At 48.3% G+C, this 21,186-nt stretch overlaps 4 protein-coding genes across 4 annotated transcripts; 3 read left to right on the top strand and 1 right to left on the bottom strand.

The window, feature by feature from the left end:
* Positions 1 to 1,574: 1,574 nt before the first annotated feature.
* Positions 1,575 to 3,225, top strand: AO090113000177 (cytochrome P450; the record flags this gene model as incomplete). The annotated part of the gene is made up of 3 exons (XM_023237855.1): positions 1,575 to 1,814; positions 1,889 to 2,259; positions 2,310 to 3,225. 3 exons carry the CDS (start codon positions 1,575 to 1,577, stop codon positions 3,223 to 3,225), a joined length of 1,527 nt encoding a protein of 508 aa, XP_023092641.1.
* Positions 3,226 to 7,324: 4,099 nt separating this feature from the next.
* Positions 7,325 to 8,138, top strand: AO090113000178 (NPP1 family protein; the record flags this gene model as incomplete). Its single annotated transcript, XM_001824301.1, has 2 exons — positions 7,325 to 7,545; positions 7,640 to 8,138. 2 exons carry the CDS (start codon positions 7,325 to 7,327, stop codon positions 8,136 to 8,138), a joined length of 720 nt encoding a protein of 239 aa, XP_001824353.1.
* A 395-nt stretch (positions 8,139 to 8,533) lies between these two features.
* AO090113000179 (uncharacterized protein) lies at positions 8,534 to 9,318 on the bottom strand (the record flags this gene model as incomplete). The annotated part of the gene is made up of 2 exons (XM_001824302.1): positions 8,534 to 8,887; positions 9,007 to 9,318. 2 exons carry the CDS (start codon positions 9,316 to 9,318, stop codon positions 8,534 to 8,536), a joined length of 666 nt encoding a protein of 221 aa, XP_001824354.1.
* Positions 9,319 to 11,203: 1,885 nt separating this feature from the next.
* Positions 11,204 to 12,311, top strand: AO090113000180 (uncharacterized protein; the record flags this gene model as incomplete). Its single annotated transcript, XM_023237857.1, has 2 exons — positions 11,204 to 11,995; positions 12,261 to 12,311. 2 exons carry the CDS (start codon positions 11,204 to 11,206, stop codon positions 12,309 to 12,311), a joined length of 843 nt encoding a protein of 280 aa, XP_023092642.1.
* Between the last annotated feature and the right edge of the window lie 8,875 nt (positions 12,312 to 21,186).

The following is a 21,186-nucleotide window of genomic DNA, read 5'->3' on the forward strand; positions in this document are numbered from 1 at the left end:
TTCCATGTGGGCCCGGAAATTACTTGCCTCAGATGGAGTGCATCCATCCCAAGAGATCTAAGATCGTGAGACGCTTTGGCCTCCAATGCTAGTGCTTAATATCTACCTAGGTCCTTGGTCTTGAGACAAGCCTTCTAGGACAGTACAGACCACAGATTCAACCACCTTTAGGGCCAAGCCCTTATGGTGGTAGGATACACGAATATTCAATCTCAACCCCTTCCTGGGGGGGAATCCTATTTTAATCAGTTCTGCGAATATTCCCCGTATTCTAGATCTCGTATCTCGCAAATTAATCTCCAAGTTCAATCTCCAATTCATGGTACGTACCACCATGAAGCGAGGGCACGAAGTAATTTGCGGTAATATCCGAAGGAAAATTCAATTTGATCAAGGTTCTATGATCAAATCTACCCACGTGCTGCATCCTACCCTAGTTTCGCGCCCCCACTCCTGCTTGACCACGCGTTCGAATCCCGGAACAACCTTCTCTTTTTACTCCAGTCTCAACAAGTTTATCTTGTCTGATTGCATGTTGGGTCCATTTCGAGGCTTTTACTATGTAATGACTACGGGTCATAGAGTAGCGGCTGATACTTACATGGTTGTCCATCGTACTCACATTTCTGCGGCGTCTATGATTCGCAATATCCGCTGGAAGACTCGTTTATCCTGACCCAAATATCAAATGTAAATTAAATGCAATTTAATAGTACACCCCAAGGGGCTTTAGAGGTGTAAAGGTTAGCAAGTCCATCCTGTTTTAATTTCTCGTTGGGAATTATTGGAGTCAAATTGGATCATCACAGGAGCAATAACAGATTATATATATCAGCATACTCAACTGACATCTTCAAACAACCCGCACAAACGAGGCATGAGATAGCTATCACTTCGCCTTTGATCGTACTATAGTGACTAATACTCCTTTTTTTAGATTCTACTCGTCCCCAAGGCCATTTTCCTCCGTACTGTTCGATGACAGGAAGAGACCATTCTTCGTGGCGACCCATGCAGATCACACGCACGGACTGGTATATAGACCCACTGGGTCAGCATCCGTTGTGGATATATATCATACAGCACAAGAACACGGCCAGTGGGGCATAAAACGACTCTATATAGCTTCGATCTTTCTAATATATGTGATCTGTTGACTCTCGGGTGAACAAGAGGAGATCAGAATGAATTATCCGGACTGAACAAGTTGACCGTGTTTGGTAACGCTAGATAGTACCGGTTCTCGACCAAGGGTAATCCCGCAAGATACGTGATTTAGGATGCAAAACAAGCTTTCCCTGGACTGAAGGTTGTAGGCGAAGTCCTCAGAGATGCAACAGATGTATGTATGCACAAGGAAAGCTATGAACTCCTACTGTACTTGATATCCAACTTGGTCACGTTCGTGTCCGGACCAAACCGAAAGGAGCAGGAGAATCGATTCTCCGTTATATATACTAGTCTAGACTAGGTATAGCGCCACACTAAGCCCGATGGGAAATTGCCAACCAAACTCCGCAACGAACAAACAATAAGCAATAAATAATCAAGATCCCAACCAACGACGAGCAAGAATGTCGGATATCCTCTCCATTATAGGGCTCACCCTCCTGGTGGCCTTTCTGACATCCGTGGTATTCTTCGTCCAGCGAAGGAAACTGGATCCCCGTGAACCACCTTTGGCCTCCAGCGCAATCCCGCTCGTCGGCCATCTGGCGTCATTTCTGTACTATGGCCTCGAGTATTTTGCCATTGCGAGGTGTGTTACTCGCACCATTCCTTCATTGGATGGAGTCGAAATGCTGACTGCGAAAGTCGCAAAAATCGCCTTCCAGCCTTTACGATGGACATGCTCTATACGAAGGTCTACATCATTGCATCACCGGAGCTGGTTTCGGCGGTGCGACGGAGCCGCAACGCAATGTCATTTGGCCCGCTGTTCGCAAATGTTGCCGAGAATGGAGGAGGTATTAATGGTCGCGGAATGCAGCTTCTCCGGGACAAAGAATATGGAGGCCAGGGCGTGGGACAGCAAACCGCAGACTCCATGCACCCGGCTCTCTTGGGCAGTGGACTGGACCAAATGAATGGGAAAATGATCGCTGTCCTCAAGACAATCATTGATGAGCTAGCATCGCAACCAGACAATGTAGTGGACCTGTATGAGTGGTGCTCGCATGCCGTTACGGTCGCCAGTACCGATGCCGTTTATGGCCCATTGAATCCTTACCGGTCAGAAAGCAACCGTCGCGCATTTTGGTGAGTACTTGTCTTGCCCACGATATAACTTGGAGTTAAACAGCGTATAGGGCTATTGAATCGAACCTAAGTCTGCTAATGATGAACGTTGTCCCGTGGATCACCGCACGGAAACCGTGGAAAGGCAGAGAGCAACTAACCCAAGCCTTCATCCAATACTATCAAGCGGATGGACATCTGGATTCCTCGCAGTTGGCGTATACTCGATGGAAGGTTCAGCACGAGGCAGGGGCAGCTATTGAGGATATTGCGCGTTTAGAGGCACTCACAGCGCTGGGCATTCTCTCCAATACCGTCCCGACCTGCTTCTATTTCTTGTTTGATATTTTCTCTCGCCCTGATCTCCTTGGTAAAATTCGGGATGAGATCCTGGACGGTGCCTTCTCGGTGGACTCGGCGGGCGTCCATACCCTGGACCTGGCTGATATCCGTGAGAGGTGTCCGATCTTCGTCTCAACGTTTCAAGAGACCCTCCGTACCCGGTCAAATTCTGGGCAGCTGCGTGTTGTACAGAAGGATACATTACTTGACGATCACCTGCTCGTAAAGGCCGGTTCCATTATCCTGATGCCCGCAGCAGTTATTAACAAGCATCCTTCCGTCTGGGGCGCGGACGCTGGTACGTATGACCCAGAGCGGTTTAGCAAGATCGATCCCGCGCAAAAGCGATCCAAGGCGTCTGGATTCATGTCTTTTGGTTCATCCCCGCATATCTGCCCTGGACGCCATTTCGCATCTGGCGAGATCCTAGCGCTGGTTGCAATGATCCTGGTGCGATTTGACGTTCGTCCCGTTCGGGGCACATGGGTCGAACCTAAGGGAAACACGAAGGCAGTTGCCGCATCGCTGCCTCCCGCGGTGGAGAAGGTCGAGGTGAAATTCTCCGAGACGTCCAAGTTCGCCGGCGTGAAATGGGAATTTCGCCTGACGCCCGGAAAGGGAACCTTTGGTCTGATCACTGGATAAGTGGCTGCCTGAGCCATCTCTAGCGGTCGCGTAAGCCGAATGCCGAGCGCAGAACACATAATGGAGCCCTGGAACTTAATTACCATATGTGTTTGTCTGGTGTTCGCTATGGAACGGGTATATGTGGTGTTTCTCCAATTATGTATATAGAGGAAACCTCGTCAATGTATGTATATACGTGGAACAAGGTCCTGAACATTGTGTAGGAGAGGTCCTCCTAATCAATCTACGCGGGTTAGATGGCGACACAGTTTCGCCTGGGTGATAACACTTCAGTCGCAGCAATTGCTACGACTTCCGCTGATTGCATGATCTGAAGTTTCCGACTCCACTGCAGGTCCTATCTGACAGTGAGCAGGAAGCGACCGGTGGGTGACTACGAACTTGAGTGCTATTGGGTATCGCCCACGTATGGTATACTCAACGTGATGAGGCGCAGCAGGATGAGAGCCCCGCATTTAAGGCGCGCTATAATATGAGCTCTGGCCAGGCACATCTTGTCCGACTCTGGAAAATAACGACGCTGCTTTCGAAGCTACAGTTCTGCGACTCACAAGATGGTTCATCAGGAGGTCTACCACTTGCACCCATACGGCTGGGAGACCAGCCCACAGGAGGAGCGGTACAAAATCTCGACGCTTGACTACCTTACGGGTCTTTGCTACACCCACTTCGCGATCTACTTTCGCTTGGATGATGACCGTAAGCCTAAAGCTGCTGCAGTACTCAAGGAGGGTCTTGAGCGAACCCTCGGTCAAGTCGGCCATCTTTGCAGCACCATCGAGAAAGACCCCGGAGGGGGACATTCCTTCGTCAAACGAAAGGAGAGCACTGTGCAGTTTGTCATACAGTGGCTGGACGCTACGAGCGATGCGGATCGGTTCCCTTCGTTGGATGACATGGAAAGTTCGAGCTTTGCTGGGATTACGCTGGGTGATTTCAAATATTGGAACATCGAGCCTATGACATACGGCGAGAAGCCAGAAGCGCATCCGGACAGTTCTCCGCTCACCTCAGCCTTCTTACTCAACTTTGTCCATGGGGGTCTCGTTCTGGTCACTCACATGCACCATTATGCCAACGATGTCATGGGCTGGAGGGGATTTGTGCAGCAGCTTGCTGACAACTGCTACGCGGTGGAGAACCAGACGCCGTTCCCGACGTGGGACCCAGCCTGTAATGATGTCTCCATCGTCTCAAAGCCGGATCCGCCCGTTGAGCAGCTCGTTGACGGCCCCCCTGCGCCGCAGCAGCACCCGGATCAGAGGCCTGGACAGTGCCTTCTCTTCCACCTTCCCAAGAGCAAGGCTGCTGAGCTAAAGAGACTTGCGACACCGCAGGATGGAACTTGGATCTCTACATACGACGCTTTTGCCGCTTTCATATGGCGTACTACAACACGGCTACGCCAGCCTGTCTTTGGAATACCACTTGAAACCCCAATGTTCTGGTGCGAGGCTGTGGATATGCGTCGCCGAATGAAGAACCCCCCTGTGCACTCACAAGTCCAGCACAATGTTCTTTGGGCGGCACTATCGGACCAGGCGCCTTTCCCGCCGCTCACTCACGGGGACGTCATCTCAGACAAGCCACTTTGGGAGCTAGCGGCCTATATTCGCAAGATTACCAATACTCAAACACAGGAGAACCTGGATGCTGCCCTGACCGCTATCTCGCACATTAAGGACAAGACGAACCTCAACATCCGCATTAACTCGAAACCGCCAATGTCCATCATTACAACGGACCACCGCGATGCGCAAGTCACCAATGCCGACTTTGGGTTCGCCCGCCCGCTGTGCCATCGTCACTTGCAGCAGGGGACAGGTGTCACTGTCGGCGTCCATTTGGTGTACCCTCCCAAGCTCGACGAGAACCCGGACTCAGATGAGGGTAATATGTTTGCCCTCATGTACGAGAAAGAGCTGGCTCAGGACTTGATCAACGATCAGGAGTTTGCCAAATTCTTCGAGTACAGGGGAGTTGATAGTGAATAAAGGGCTATTGTGGTTGTGCGTTGGTGACAGCCTGAATGTATTGCTAAATTATTTGACCATAGCTTTCTTTTTGTGAGGTGTGGTGCACATTGTGATTGGAGCATAATGATAGAAGGAAAAGTCCGAACCTAATCTCACGTGTGGTCGAGGCTATCGTGCCGCACTATGTTATGCTATATGCAATGACTGCAACATTCAGATGAGATGAAATAAAGCTAGGGAAATCTCCATAAGGAGGGAGAACCATGTTACCTTGAAAACTTTAACGAACAATGGTCGATACCCAGCCTTCTCTATAGAGCTCCTGGTAGACGTTTATCGCGTATTGAAGCAAGTCAATAGCGTTGGTTGATAACGTACTGTGACGACGATTCAAACAATTTTACTGTAACCGCAGATCTTGTGCACGAATTAGCGTGTCTCCATCTAGGATAGAAAGAAGTCCTGCCCATTCGACCGTGTCAAATTGCCTTCATCGCTAACGTCCCCTCTGACTAGGGGACGAGCTTGGTAGACTCTGCAGCGCTCGAGCTGTGGTACAATAGGCTCATCCCACAATGAGCATAAACGCACATAATAGGCATAGACCGAGTCTCGTCATAAGTTGATCCGAGCAGGCAGAAATATCATATCGTTAGGCCAAAACATCAAGCTCATAAAAAGTGGTTCGAGACCATTTGGCGCATATGACGATAGAACTCCTACATCAAACACTGCAAGACGTGCAGTGCAGCTGCAAGCACCACCGGGACTAAAGACACGGAAGTTAGAATTCGGAAGGGAAAGAATGGACTCGGTGGAAGATCTCCGGAAGTAATTGCCGATTGCTGCCGGATATCCTCTGCACATCCGGTGGGTACGGCGGCTAGGGTACGGTTGAAGATTATTTTAAAACAGTCGTAGATCCTTCAGAATGTCAGTCCCAATCAGAGTAGCTCCACTCAGACATTGGATAGATTCTACCAGTTTCCCATACACGAAGGATCGATGAGTGGATCTCAGGGTCCCTGCCATGGCAATCAGATTACCCCTTCTCCCGACGTTTCTCCGAGGATGAGCCCTGAAGACTCAACCTTGAATTGATGTTACTATTGTCATTGATGGACCTCACTAACAATATTGCAGTTTTAAAAGACTCACCTGCGTTGTGATGGACTCCTTCCGTAAGTCTTCCTGGGGTATATTGATAGCTCCTTCTTAGGAAAGGGTTTCGGATACTGATACGTTCATCGGACATACGCGTTCTGTTTTTTGTAAAAGGTAGACAATGTGATTAATTCAATAAGATTTTAAACGATTAATAATCATCCTGCAGACTGCCAGCAATGCCTAAAGAACTGGGGACCTTGACCTGTTGAGGAAGCTTTGTCGCTGCATGTAGTGGCGCAGCTATGCACGATTGGATATGTTCGGCGTTTGAAACTAATTTTACACAGCAATCCCCACGTATCATGCGGTAAAGCCTCTCAATCTAAGGCTCTATACCGGTATGCCCATCCTACTCGAGTGGAGCCCACTGTTGATACGGATGAACCGGCCTTGGTTACTTCCGGTTCCGATATCGATCGGCGGTACCTGCATATGCTTATGCCGTTGTCTGGATTTAAATCAATACTGGTATCTTCCACGTGGTGAGACACATTGTCTCGAAGAGGAGGATTCCTGAATCCGGACTTAAGTCCAGTAGACCGAGTAAATCACTTGGTTGGAAAGGTTTCGGTTTTAATTTGCCTGTCCTGCTAAAGTTTACCATCTGATGCCCTAAGACCCCGACAGAGACCGAGACGGATAGTGATTGAATATCAGGATTAGGCTAAACTGTGGGAAGGATCTGCTAGTGAGCATGCAACCATGGTAGATTCTTTGCTGCAGCCGGCATTCGGAGATGCTCTTACCCGTATCAATTTAGTATCTCCGGCATGCTCCTTCCTTGCCTGATGCATCTCGGCAGACGTCGGCAATTGACCTTTATATAACAGGCCCATGTCAGTAGAAAGGACATATAAGCAAGTGCTCTTCCCATCTTCCACGGGTCCAGACTGAGAGAATCATACCAGTGTCTACACACAGTCAACACCAAACCCTCTTTCAAAGCTATCAATATGGTTTCCAAGAACCTTTTGGCCATTCTGGCTGCTGCCGTCGCAGTGCAGGGCAGCCCCCTGGACAAGCGCGCAGTCGTAAATCATGACTCGATCACGCCATTCCCCGAGACCGTCCCCAACACCGCCACTGGTAACACTTATAAGAAGCTCGAGCCATATCTACACATTGCACATGGCTGTCAATCCTACCCGGCCGTTGCCGCCAACGGTGATGTGAGGTAAGTTGCTAGCATCACGTCGCATATCCCAAGGCCCATGTGCACTATTGTCAACAAGATGAAAGATGCAAATTTACTAACGTCGGTCGTATAGTGGAGGCCTTCAAGACACCGGTAGCGCCACGGGCGGGTGCCGCGACCAAAGCAAAGGCCAGACCTACGTCCGCGGTGGCTGGCACAATGGCCGTTACGGTATCATGTACGCATGGTACATGCCAAAGGACATGCCCAACAGCGGAGTATCCACGGGTGCGCATCGTCACGACTGGGAGAATGTTGTTATCTGGGTAAACAATCCAGCCAACGATAACCCAACCTTGCTGGGAGGTGCAGCATCGGGTCACGGCAGCTACAAGAAGACGAACAACCCACAACGAGTCGGCGATAGGCCCAAGGTTGAGTACTTCACCAACTTTCCAACCAACCATGAGCTGCAGTTCACCGATACTCTGGGGCGTGATCTACCACTCATTGCCTGGGAGTCTCTTCCCGAGGCAGCGAGACGGGGACTTGAGAGTGCCGAGTTTGGGAAGGCCACCGTACCGTTCAAGGATTCAACTTTCCAGGGAAATCTTGAGAAGGCTGCTCTTTAGGAAGCCTTAGTTATTCCATGTCTGGATAGTGACATAGTTGAAGCCCCGGGTGATACATGTGAAGAGATATCGGTAACTTGTTTTTGTTATTGATGGGGAGTAGCACGGAGCGGGATATGTCTTTGAGATTTATTGTAGCCAAGCTGCGGTGTGCTGGATTTGCCGTCCTTGATATGTGCATGTTCGAATTACTAGCATATGATATGGCCACTGCTCCGTGTCAGCGGAGCAATAGAAAGGAGTGATTGTTTATATTTCCATTTATTGTCCCCACAACAAGGAATCCGTAGTATATTCATTCTTCATTTCCATATTAATCTGAGAGTTCCTGCAGTGCTGCACCTGTTCAAAGACGCTGTATGGGTGTATCTCAACCTCGGAAGGCGCATACTATATCACCCTACTGGAAGATACTGGGGGATGAATCGGCCCTTAATTTCGGGGTTTGTGGAGATTATACTTTGGACACTTTGGCAATTGCCTCCGGCAATGTCGACCAACAAAATCCCATCCTCCCCGGGGTTCAGGCTGCTGATGCTATGAAAATCTCCCAATGGGTCTTTGAAAGTTGTCCTGGCTTCATTGAAAGTTCTGGCAGCTTTGGGATCCTGATATAGTATAATGAAGAAGTCGATGTTCTTGACTCCCTCTGAAAATGCGTATGGCGAGCTCATTGGGTCGTAGGGGGTCACGAAACTAGTAGTGTTGAAGAAAGCAACGTATAGGGACATAGTTCTAATGAGACTGTCCTACGAATATCGAGAGTATGATTGCATGGAATTATTGCGCCATTCGCGGGATAATGCGATCTGCCTGAAGTTTCATGCTCTACTTCATCGAAGATATTCAATGCCCCAAGAGCACGTACAACACGACCAGTAAATTCCGGGTCTGCCCCTGCATATTCGATCAAGTCTTGTAGTGTGAAGGGTGCCGAGGGAGGCAAACTATCGAAAAGACCCATCTCGACGGCCAACCGAACACAGAGAACCTTGTGAGGTTGGAGATGAAACGCGACAAAGACTGTATTGGCTCCATCATCGCGCAGTGCGCCAGCTTTTGCGAGGTGACCTCGATTTGTTGCAGAGCCAACCTGCTCTCTGACTCTGATGTAGCTTGCCAGTATTGAGAAATCACTTCTTGTAACGTGGACCCGAGTGAGGTGAGTTCCACCGGGCATGGTTTATAGGATTTCGGCACTTCCATGGTCATATTAACAAATTTCGATATCGTAGCGCTCGGGGTGAGTGATGATGCAAGACCTTAGTTAGGTAATAATATACTGTGCCCCTGACGCGCTCTATCTCGACATGTTTGGAAGAGTCTACCTGTAAAATGTATTGCAGGCATGAAAAATAATGAGGACATAAACTATCTCCTACGTGATTGCTGTGGGCCATCCACCAGAGTGGATGTGGAATACAGCGATCCGTTGGCCTAGGCCTACTTGCCCGGCTGAGGTCTGAGCCATGATTGGAATTTACTTATGTGTTGGGCGTTGATGAATCAGAATCGTGCTTCTCCATGGAGAAAGACTGGGTGAACATTACTCGAGAGCCTTCGGCAAGCAGTGGTCGAGATATGGTATAGCATTCTGACACATGCATTGTGTCAAAAAAATATTATGAAACCGTTTGGACACTCCCCTAGAGTTTACGCGTTCGTTGGGATTACCAATTGAAACCATTACTGATAGTAAGCTCTATGATCACTATGATCCACAGCTGAAGGGATCCTGTACAACTACACGTTTTCTCGATCATTTAAACAAACAACATTGGAGTAGAGGGTTACACAAGCTGACTGAATATCTTCTGTGGCATCGCCCGCCTACAGTGAAAGTTCAGTTCGGACTTTCTGCGACTTGTCGTATCACAATACTCATATATGTTGTTTCATCGGCGCGCTTACTGCCTACGCAACACTAAATACTCTGGATGCAAACTTCTTGCTCAAATGTAGCCGAGGAAAGGGTCGAATGAACAGCCTAACACCTGGCCTGCCAAGAGAGTTTATTCCTCCCTGTACTACGAGAGTCTAACAGGAAAGGTTCCAGTTTTCATAGTGTTGTACAGGGCACTTTAAGCCTCTAGACTCTTGCCCCAAAAGCGTATAATTAACTCGGCATGCTTTGACAAAGCCACTATGATGGCGAGAAAGAGTCGAGCCGTAAATTAAGCGCGTAGTGTCTAGAGAGGAAGGATTTATAGCGATCTTTAGAGGATCTGACCGTTTGTTTTGAGAGCTCAGTGGCTTATCACTAGCCGCCGAAACTTTCCTCTGTACACAAAATGTCTCCCTGAAACTCCTTTCCAGCCTTCTGTACCGTGCAATCCGACATATGTCATTCAGCGAGGTCTGAGTTTAGCTTTAAGCCGCTTGGCTTGGGTGATGGCACGAAGGTAAGTATCCGTTGCAATAGAGCTATTACTTGGATTCTTTATAGATTTCTTATACTACAGTGACACGAGACTAGGTTTTATCAGTTGGTAGCACAGGGTTAGTTAGGTGATTATCTTCGCTACGTATAAAGTCAGTTTCGTGAAGTGCATCCTAGGGTGAGCCTTAAGAGGGAATCTAAGTATTTACTTTCAAATGCCTTTGTATTCCTCAAGACTTTTAAATTATGATCGTCCGAATACAGGCACTTGATGCCCGACGCAGGGCAACAGTGAATGACAAAGTCTGGTGTCTAGCTGGGCGTTGGGCGAGATGTATGTCGATCAGTTCGCGATGGCTTTCTGTCATACATGCATGTATCACTGCTAGCAAAAGTACAGTGTATCCAAGGCTTGAAGGAAAGACGTAGTGGAATACCGGTAGTCTTTATGAGACCTTTTCTTGGCATGGCAGGTATATAAATGATCACATCTCTCACCATCGATCACTCTCTTTCCCAGTTCAACTCACTCATTCATTATATCATTCACTTCTTCTAATCCAGAAGCCTGCGGCCGGTTCGCACTTCTGCTATTCTAAATAATCCAACAGTCTTCATTCACTAGTCTATCGCTTTGCCATTTCATTTCTGTGCTGGTCATATCTATCTTCCTCAGTATATCAACATGAAGTTCTCTGTTATCTCCATCCTCGCTGTTGCCTTCCTTACTGTGGGCCCTGCAGGTGCAATACCCATTGACAGCATCCAAGACCAAACCACCGCCGATGGGAGTTCTAAAACCGACAACGTCATGCCGGCCGGCCCCAGTACAACCATGGCTTCCGACAAGTCGAATCAAGTCTATACACCTGCGCATGACCAAGGGGAAGCCGAATATGCCAATTCAACCACTGCCGACGACATTTCTCGGACCAACGATGCAGGTGACGGTGAAACCCCGACTTCCCATAAGTTGGATCATGACTGCACATGTCATCAGGGGGTTGAAGATGCCGGTGTAGCCACTACCGATGCGACTTCTCACAACGGCGATACCCTGCCACCAGGTGCCGACAAAACCCTAACTTCCCACAATTTGGTTCATAACTGCACACGTGCCCATGCCCATCAAGGCGTCGAAGATGCCGGTGCAGTGACTACCGATGCGACGTCTCAGACTGATATTGCCATACCGGCAATTCCAAAGGCACCCCTGACGTCCCACAACTTGGACAATAACAGCACAGATGGCCAGGCCCATGAGGATGGCAAAGATGCCGATCCGGCCACTGCCATTACGGCTCCGAAAAGTGATGAGCAGATGAAAGCTTCGGTCAAGAGAGCTCCCCCCCAGCGCGGCACTCCTGACTCCATGGAAGCCCAACGCGCTAGTGCGCCAGAGATTTCTTCCAGCAGTCAGGGTAATTCACCTTCACCCGAAGTTCACCACCCCCAGAATGCCATAGAGATGCCTGGTGTAAGCACACACCCTACAGAGTAGTATCCGGTCGTTTAACTAACCAACAATTAAAAGACCTGCACTTCGGATAATATCTGCCATGTCACCCTGCCAGGCGATACGAAGGAACGTGAAGTTGTCTGTAAGGAAGACTCCCCTGTAAGTTACCTATTTCAATTTGATACTCTGTCATATGTGCTGATGATAGCAGTGCTCATGGATTGGTACTTGTAAAGTCAATATACTCAATCCGGTGGCGGCAGATTGCGTTTAACGAGCTCAGCGGAAAAGAGGCACGACTATGGTGACGTCCGCGGCCGTGACTCGGCGGTAATGATAGCTGTTCTGGATGGCATACCATATCGAGCAGGGGGCGAGTATAAACAATTTTTTGGGACCGGGAAATCTGTTGAAGATACTGGTGCTTAGTTACTTCCCTATACAGCGCGTCAATACATATATTTTCCGGAGCTCTCAACATTCTGCTGATACATTCGACAACACATTGTTTCTTTCTGTGTAGACAACATCCATACCAGATGGCAATGGGATATTGGGAGAGATCTAGTAATCGAAATTTATAAATCATGGTATTCGGAAGAATGAAAGCATTTTCCTTAGGAGACATTATTAGTGGGGATTAAATCACGTTTGAAGGCTCAGGTCAGTCACAGATATCTACACCTCTGTCATGTATTGGGCGGGTCCATCTGGCTATTGTAGATGAAGAAACACTATTAGTAAGCGTAACGATGTCCATCGAACAACCAGCGTAGCAACCAGATTCCCCGAGCCTTGTTGCGTACACCGATATAATCTTATCCTAGAGTTCAGGGAGCCAGTGTGTGGTAGGATGTTATCCTAGATTGGGGAAACGGCCAATTTTGAAAGGCAATTCACAGTCCTTAGTTTATTTACATTGTGGTTTGTGGTGCAAGGGAAAACGAGGGAATGGTCGAAGTATCGATCAGGGTCAACATGATATTATCGGAGATCTCCCGTAATTATGTATTATAAGAAGACTCCTCTTAGCTTATTTTCACAACCACAAACTCACAAAGAACCCTTTACTATGTCCATTCGGTGCCCAGTGACGTAGGTTACCAAGATAGGGGAGCGAAAAGATCGTGTTTCATCATCTGTGGAGCGCTTCGCTTACAGATTATAATCAGTGGAGTTATTCGAACTAGTGTGCTAAGGATAGCCCTATTAGGTTGGATATCCAGCCCACCAGATTCATAAAAGGGAAAGGATATACAACAGCCCCCACAGGAATCGGCCCGATCTTTCCACACCAGAGAAGGGTGTTAATATTCTCCCATTCATTTTCCATGTTATGACAGTGATGTTTCTATCTTGATGACAGCCCCCACAATCCGCCTGTCCGGCAATAGCCGACTCCAGTTCAATGGCGTTGGGAAGGCCAACAATTCCTATTTTATTGACTCTCACGCCCAGCTCATATGTTCGCTAGATGGGAAATTCGGGGAATTTCCAGAGGAAGAGAAGTGTTTGGAGGCATGCTATCATTTAGACAGCTCAAGTGGAGTCTATGAACGGTGGATAAGCGAGCTCGAGTGATTAATAAGGGGCTTCCCCCGCCCCTTTTTTTTTTTTTCTCGAATCATTGCTCTTCGACAATAACTATTGTGTGTTTCCCACACTTGTACTCCCGTATATACTCGGCGTACTCCTTGATGTGACCCTGGTTTTGGTTTTGAGGTTGGGCTGCAGGGCGCAGCATGGTGGCCCAGGGCCAAAGTCGGATCACCGCGGATATCTCACACGGACAAGCAGCAGTTCCCAATCTTCCCCTAACCACGATCATTTTCCCAGGAGTCAATGAGCCCACAGTGGGCTGAATCAGCAAATCTATGACCTCTATGACCTCTTCAAACGAGTCCCGCTACAAACCTCCACGAATACCCCTCCGCGTAATATCCACCCCCTCGGCTGATGCTTGGAAGGTACAACAATATGATGAATTAGTTTCCAAAGCAAAACGAATCAGTCAAATCGATTTCCGTCACATCGATTTTAACCCCAGCGACCGACCGAAACCTCCTCCCACCGCTGCACCAAAGACGGAATGCGTTGCCTGCTTTGAGAGATTACCATCGACCTACTTCCCCGCCGAGTCAATCACAGAAACATGCGCCCACGAAAACCAAACGTGCAAACGATGCCTGAGATTATATCTTACTTCCCAGCTTGACAGTATCAGCCCAGACGGAACGATCGCGTGTCCCGTCTGCGGGGAGGGAATGTCGGAGTCCAATATCCAGGAATGGGCATCACAGGAAACATTTACTCGGTTTCTCGCGTTGAGGACTCAAGCCGAGAGAGGTTCCACTAGGGGGTTGCAGCAGGAGGGACTGGAACTCAGCGTTGGTGATTATGACACCATGTCAAGGCGCTCGAGCTGCACAACAAATGGGAAGAGACCCAAGCTAGGGCGACTATGGAATCGATTGGTTCGAAAAATGTCAAATGGAAGTGAATACGAAGCATGGGGGGTATCTACAAATCTTGACCAGGGGAGAAGGACGCCAACCAAACAATAACGACGGCTGGAAGAGTATTTGGATGAATCGGAGACTCTTCAATGAAATCAAATTTGCCCGGGTGAGGGCTTTCCCTGTTGTGTGCCCCAGAATGGTGGACACATGGCCTGTAAGTATCGATCTGGCTTGGTATTATTATGTGTGATACAGTCTAATAAATAGCTCTACCTACGAGATAGAGAGGCGAATTGCGCTGGATGACTTGGAGGCCCCGAAAATATTACACCACATGAGTTAGACAAGTTCTCCGAATAGGGCCCATTTAATGAAGGGAGGACGAAAGCAACAGACAGTACGGAGTATAGAAACCAAGAACCAAAAACACAATCAAATCAAATCGAAGATGGAAGACTGAGGAGAGATCTAAAAAGCACCAGGCATGACAACCACAATGTCAAACACAGCTTGAAACAGCCCTTTGGCGTCCCTCTATGTCAAGGTTGACGACTTGACAACGTGCTTTGTCTAAGCACTAAAGATACTATGGCGGGTTGGGTTCGAGTATGAATAGGCTCTATAGAAGTCTAAGTGGAAATGATAGATCGGTATAGAATATAGAATTGGCGTATATCTTATAATATTGGTAAGCCAAGAGGGTAGTCCCCATATATAATCTACATGCAAGAAGCGCAAGACAGCCAAAATCTGGTCATCGAAGACCGCCGTTGCCGAGGACTTCGCTTGAGGCGAGCTGAACAAAAACAGCAAATGGCCAAATAATCATCTACGGAGTTGACTCCAAGTAAGGAAGTGATCGTCTGTGATGAATTGCAGGAATTCCGCGGGGGGCGTGGGGGTTGCAACGTATTTTGTTGATAGGATGGTTGACCTCGAAGAAGAAAAAAGTGATAGATCAGATTATTCAGCTCCTATTGACTGCCCCAAGAAGCGGTCAGGCCCGGGATAAAATTTGTCCTTTATGCACACTGCATAGAGACATGACCAGCTGCAGTTACCCGCTGTCATTTGAGTTGCTGAATGAGAAGAACATCGTCTCTCCCTGCACCTAAGCTGGATCTCTTTATCTCATGAACGGCAAAAAGTCCAAAAGTAATACCAGCGACAAGCCCAGCGAGATGGCGGGAAAGAGGAAACGGCGGAAACGGAGTACAAGGGAAGACGAGAACAACGGCTGAAAGATATATATTGCTTGATACGCTTCACTCCACGCGCAATTAGCTATACTCGACCCGAGTAGTGTAGAATCGTCGGGGTGATTATGTGTTGACACGGATTGAGTTTGGTTGAATGCGTCAAAGGCCCTATCAACTCAATATAGATGTAACCAGTATCACGTAGACAGCGATAGCCACTGAACTTCAGCTGCCAAACGCAGTATTGAGTTTAAGAGGAGGGGTAAATGGAAGGTGGTAGACATTCATGAGCGACGGTTTAAAATACTAGTGTCAAGGTGCGCACGTCCCAGAGCCATAGACTATTCAGAACAACACTACCCTCCCCCTGACCCTTTCCCTCATCTCTATACGCGTGACCATATCGAGTCGGTGAGATACCACTCCCCGTCATCCTGACTTCGCCAATCCTTCCACTCCTAATGGCTGGAGTGGGCTTCTACTTTGGCCGGTGGTGGCCGAGCGGCCAGGCTAGCCCCCAAGATCTTGAGGGGGGCATCCAAGGCTAGTACCCACTCGAATATCACAAATGGCTTGGAGACACAGAGGCAGAGAGTAGAGATGAGTGTCAAGGAAGTTTGCCTTATCGCTGCGGGATACGTTGGTAAACACTAACTCCTTCTACGATTGTTACTTCACCGGGCAGAAACTGTTAATGCACCAAGATTTTAGGTGCTCTGACCGCAACTGTTCTTTCCTCCAAGAGCTCAGATGCTAAATTCACTGTCGTTGATAAGAATGAAAGCGTAATCAGCTCCTGGAAGTCGAGCCATATCTCACTTTTGGAACTTGGATTGGAAGGAGTTATATTTCGATGAATCGGAGCAGAAAGTCCATGCAGACGGCGAGCGTCCACGGCGAAGGACACTGCAAAATATTGCTTTTACCACCGCCATGGACGAATGTATCATGGCAGCAGACATGATCTTCATTTGCGTCGATACGCCCCTCCACGTGAGTATACCCGGTTTGATATAGCCTTAGGGCAGCTTCTGCAATGGATTGACAACATGTTTCCCAAGGGGTCCTTCAAGCACGACATGGAATGGAAAGGCCTGGACCTCACGAATATCAATGCCGCGGCTGAGAGGATAGCGGCAGTATCCATACGCCATCAAACAGTGGTCCTCAAAAGTACGGTTCCGTGCAATATGGTCGATGGCGTAAAGCAAGTGGTACGTATGTACTAGTCGTTCCCCACTGAGAATTCATGTTGATGCATTGCTTGTTCATGTAATAGCTAGACAACAAGGCTAATACAACAGCGTCTTTTAACGTAATCTCGCGCCCAGACTTCCTGGCACAAGGATCTGCCATCCGGGGTCTCCTTTTCCCCAACCGTGTTGTCATAGGGCATGCCACCCGGTCAACTAGGGCGGTGGCTGCAATCAAGTGTCTGTACAAGTGGATGCCAGCGGACCGCATTATCACCGTAAATACGTGGTCATCCGAGCTATCCAAAATTGCAAGCTCGCACAACGCATTACCAGTATCAACTCACTAAGTACGGTGTGTGAGTCCAGCGGCGCAAATATCCAGATATTTCTAGGGTCGTTGGGGCTGAGCCTCGGGTCGGGCCCTTGTCACTTCGTGCAGGATTTGGGTTCGGTGGCTCTTGTCTCTACAAGGACGTCTGCTGTTTGGTCTACTTGGCGCAGGAATTAGGCCGTTCGAAGGTGGCCGACTGTTGGAAGGCTTTCGTCCGTCTTAATGACTGGCAGAATGGGCGGATCCTCAACCGCATCGTGGCAGTTCTACCTCCTCATCAGGAGTTCAACAGCCGTGGATAAGTAGCTGTCCTTGGATTCACCTCAAAAAGGATACGTCAGAGACGCGGAGTTCCACAGCTATTGGTCTCGTCTCTCCGTAGACATTATCCGATCTTCCTATACAAACCTAGAAGAATGATCATAGACCCCATTTGTAGAAAGTCTTGTGTCCAGCAACAACAGTAGCATTGCCCTCCCATCCCTTGAACTTGAGGGTTTTCGAAACATTCAGAGGCCAGTAATCACAAAGCTAAGCAAGCAAAGCGTTGACGTGGGAACCTGGATCGTATGCCTGGCTAACTGCATCAGGGCATGAAGGTCCCGCAATCGTTCGGATGCAGCGAGTATGGGTATAGGGTTATGTTATCGTAATAGATATACTGTTCGCGCACCTCCTCCGATAGCCAAGCCTTGGCAATGTGCGAGAGGTGTTGCTAATGGGAATTGAATCTCGAGTGACCTGTGGTAACCGTATGGTTCTTAAGTGTATATATCCCGACTTCATGGGCCTGGGCAGCACGGTCCATGGTTCTAGCTTCGAAGGATGCTATCGAAAGAGTGGATCTCCCAGCAAACAGTAAAATTAAAATGCAGTCTTGACGTCAGAAGGATTGAGTTGGATCCACAAAACACGAGCGATGGACAGACCCGAATGTGGGATGAACCCTAACTTGAACAACAAAGTTGACCGACGTCGGTAGAGATTAGCCGCTCAAGCCTCTTCCCACCCTCCGTTCCTAACTTAGTATATTGTACGTTACAGTGTGTCGGTGTAGCGTTTGGTGGCATATGGAAATATGACTAATAGTGCGCATGCCCCTAGATTTATATACGCATTTCCTCGGACACCGTTCCTCACCGTCTGGAATCAGTCTCCCGTCATCTTAACAACACCACTAAACCCCTCATTCACCCACCTCTGATGCGTTCATTAAGATCTCTCGATTCTAAGAGGTCCTTGTCGCTCCTATAATCATGTCCTGCCCATGTCTCCCGCTGAGAGCCCCGTCACCCAGTTAACAAGCCAAGAACTTGACCAGACACAAAAATACGTCATTGCAAGCTTTGCAGCTATTGTCTGGTACAATTCGATTGAGTTGATAGCACTCTGTCTAACAACCTTCAAGCGATACACGGGCTGGTATTTCTGGAGCCTGTTCATCGCGTCCTGTAGCCTTATTCCGCATGGCCTAGGCTTCATTTTCTTTATTTATCCACTTGGAATTAGCGCTTATGTTTCTGTCACATTGATTATTATAAGCTGGGTCTGCATGGTAACAGGACACTCGCTCATATTATGGTCGCGTCTCCATCTGGTCGTGCAGGCACGCAAGCTTCTCCGATTCCTTCTCGTTATGATCCTTGTCGATGCCGTTGCATTTCACGTTCCTACAACTGTTCTCTTGTACGGTGCTCTCCATCCTAACCGAGCCCGGTTTGCGAATGGATACAAAGTAATGGAACATATTCAGCTCATTGGCTTCGCCGTGCAAGAATGCGTCATCTCCTCTATCTACATATGGGAAACCTCGAAATTGCTACGGCTTCGCCCAGACCGACTCCACTATACGATTCTGACCCAACTACTGGGCATCAATATCATCATTCTGATCCTCGACGTGGCCGTCGTTGGGATCGAGTATGCGGGACTCTACGCTCTGCAAGTGATGTTCAAGCCGGTTGCATACAGTATCAAGTTCAAATTGGAATATGCCATCCTGGGGAAACTGATCCAGATTGCGAGGGTATCCATGTCAAGCGAAGAGCCGTTATCGTCCAATTCACAGGGACCCGATATCCCTTCCTCTTCTCAGATCAGCTCACATGCGAATACTGGTCTTGGCCATGATTTTCCTGTGCTTCGTTCATGCACATTCTGTGCATTTTGTACAGGCTTTCGCAGGCATGCCCGCCATCGGTCACGCGTTTAACAGGCGTTGAACTCGTCCCGCATCTTTCTCAGATGACCGGACGGCTCATCTAGCCTTGGCTTTATTGGGTAGAACACAATGAGTGCACTGTATTGACACTGCATTTTTTTCAAATTCAACATATTATTGCCAACAGCCTCCTCGGACTGTATGACGACCTGAACGACACGCTCATAATTGCGGACGAAGATTATATACACGTTGTGCACGATGCCTAGAGCGTATGCTACTACCAGGATACTCCACCCTTTAGATACTTGCCCTCTTTACATGTCTCTCCGACAGCACTTTCCGAGCTCGCTGATGTGTCGATTGCCAACGGGAATATCGCATACTCTTCCTGGCGAGAGGGTTATTTATTGGCTGACGACCGCAAGGCAAAGGCGGATTTAGTACCATTGTGGAGAATGAATCCAATATTATAAGACATTGGAGTTCTCTATCTCATGCTTCGTTAAACGTTTGTGCCACATGCATTCGCCGCGTATCAAAACTTAGGAAGGTAGGATCGCCAGTAGCCCGCATTTCTTTTGGCACAATGATTCCTGTTGATCTGCCGTATACTCTGTGACTAGTAACCTTGAAGACATAAGACCAATTGGTTGTTGGCAAGCCCTTGCCGACCGTGTCACGAATGTCCATCTCTACAGATATGCTACGGTATAAGCAATAACATTCCTTCCACTATGGCTTTTTCAATGCTGGACAGGAACAACGATACAATAATGTCTATTTTACTCGTCGATTGATATGCCGAGTCGAGCCTATCTTATCGGAATCTCGGGATGTCATCCCGAAGCAAGTACCCTGGGGGGTTTTTATATACGTACTCGATGTCTTGTCGGGCTTTGCCAACCATTACTCCCGATGTGTACCATGTGTGCCTGGTAGACCGAACTATTCCATGGTGGTCATGTGGACACTATCCGATTTTCCTTGCTAACGCCTTCTTGGTTCAACTACCCATCCAAGAGACGGTAAGGCTGGAGAGAGCGGATCTTGGAATAAGCTCGTTGAGAGTCTAGCCAAATCCCCAGCGATGTCTATGTGTGTTCCTGGTGGCCGTGGGCTTCATAAAACCAGCCCTGTGGGGAAAGTTGGCTCCATCAATAAAGCGATTTGCTGCGGCTCCAAATCTTAAATTAATTCTCTGCTAGGCACAATCGATGTTATGCATGTCTCATTCTTTGTCTTCTACGCAGTGTAAAACTAGTGTCATTATAACCTGTAGGGAGGTAAAGAATAGCTGACTCAAGCAGATACGACTGGAGGTGCTCTCATTTTTCTTACCAAATTCGGATAAACTGGTCTGTGCACGCATTCCATGCTACATGCAGTCTATAGCTTCACACGGTGACCCGAGGTGCTCGGGTCTTAAACCCGATTGTCGAATTCGGTTTTCCATAATCCGGCTTACCAGCTACACGAGTCTTGGCTCGGAGTCTTGATCTAGAAAATCCGAGCTTCGGCATAGCTTGGACGTCGGATATCAGAGCCTAGATCCTTGGCATAGTCCAGGGGCGCGATCCCCAACACGGTTTCTACGCCTATCAAGGCTGTTGATGGCGATCCGGGGGCCCGATATCTTCGGAGAAGCGATCCACCTGTCCAAAACCGGTCAATATCTGGAGAAGGGGAGTCGCTTAATACTCGAGACTAGCGATGATCGACTGCTAGTAAGGGTTTCGGTCTTGGTTCTCAAAGGGCTCCGCTACAACCCTCACTTGCAACTCTCGATATAAAGAGGAGTGGAGATGGCAACAGGAGACACATAACTCTACGCAGACACTACTATCGAAAACTTCCACCGGA

Source organism: Aspergillus oryzae, chromosome 5 (genome assembly GCF_000184455.2).
Source record: "Aspergillus oryzae RIB40 DNA, chromosome 5".
Classification (NCBI taxonomy): Eukaryota; Fungi; Ascomycota; class Eurotiomycetes; order Eurotiales; family Aspergillaceae; genus Aspergillus; species Aspergillus oryzae.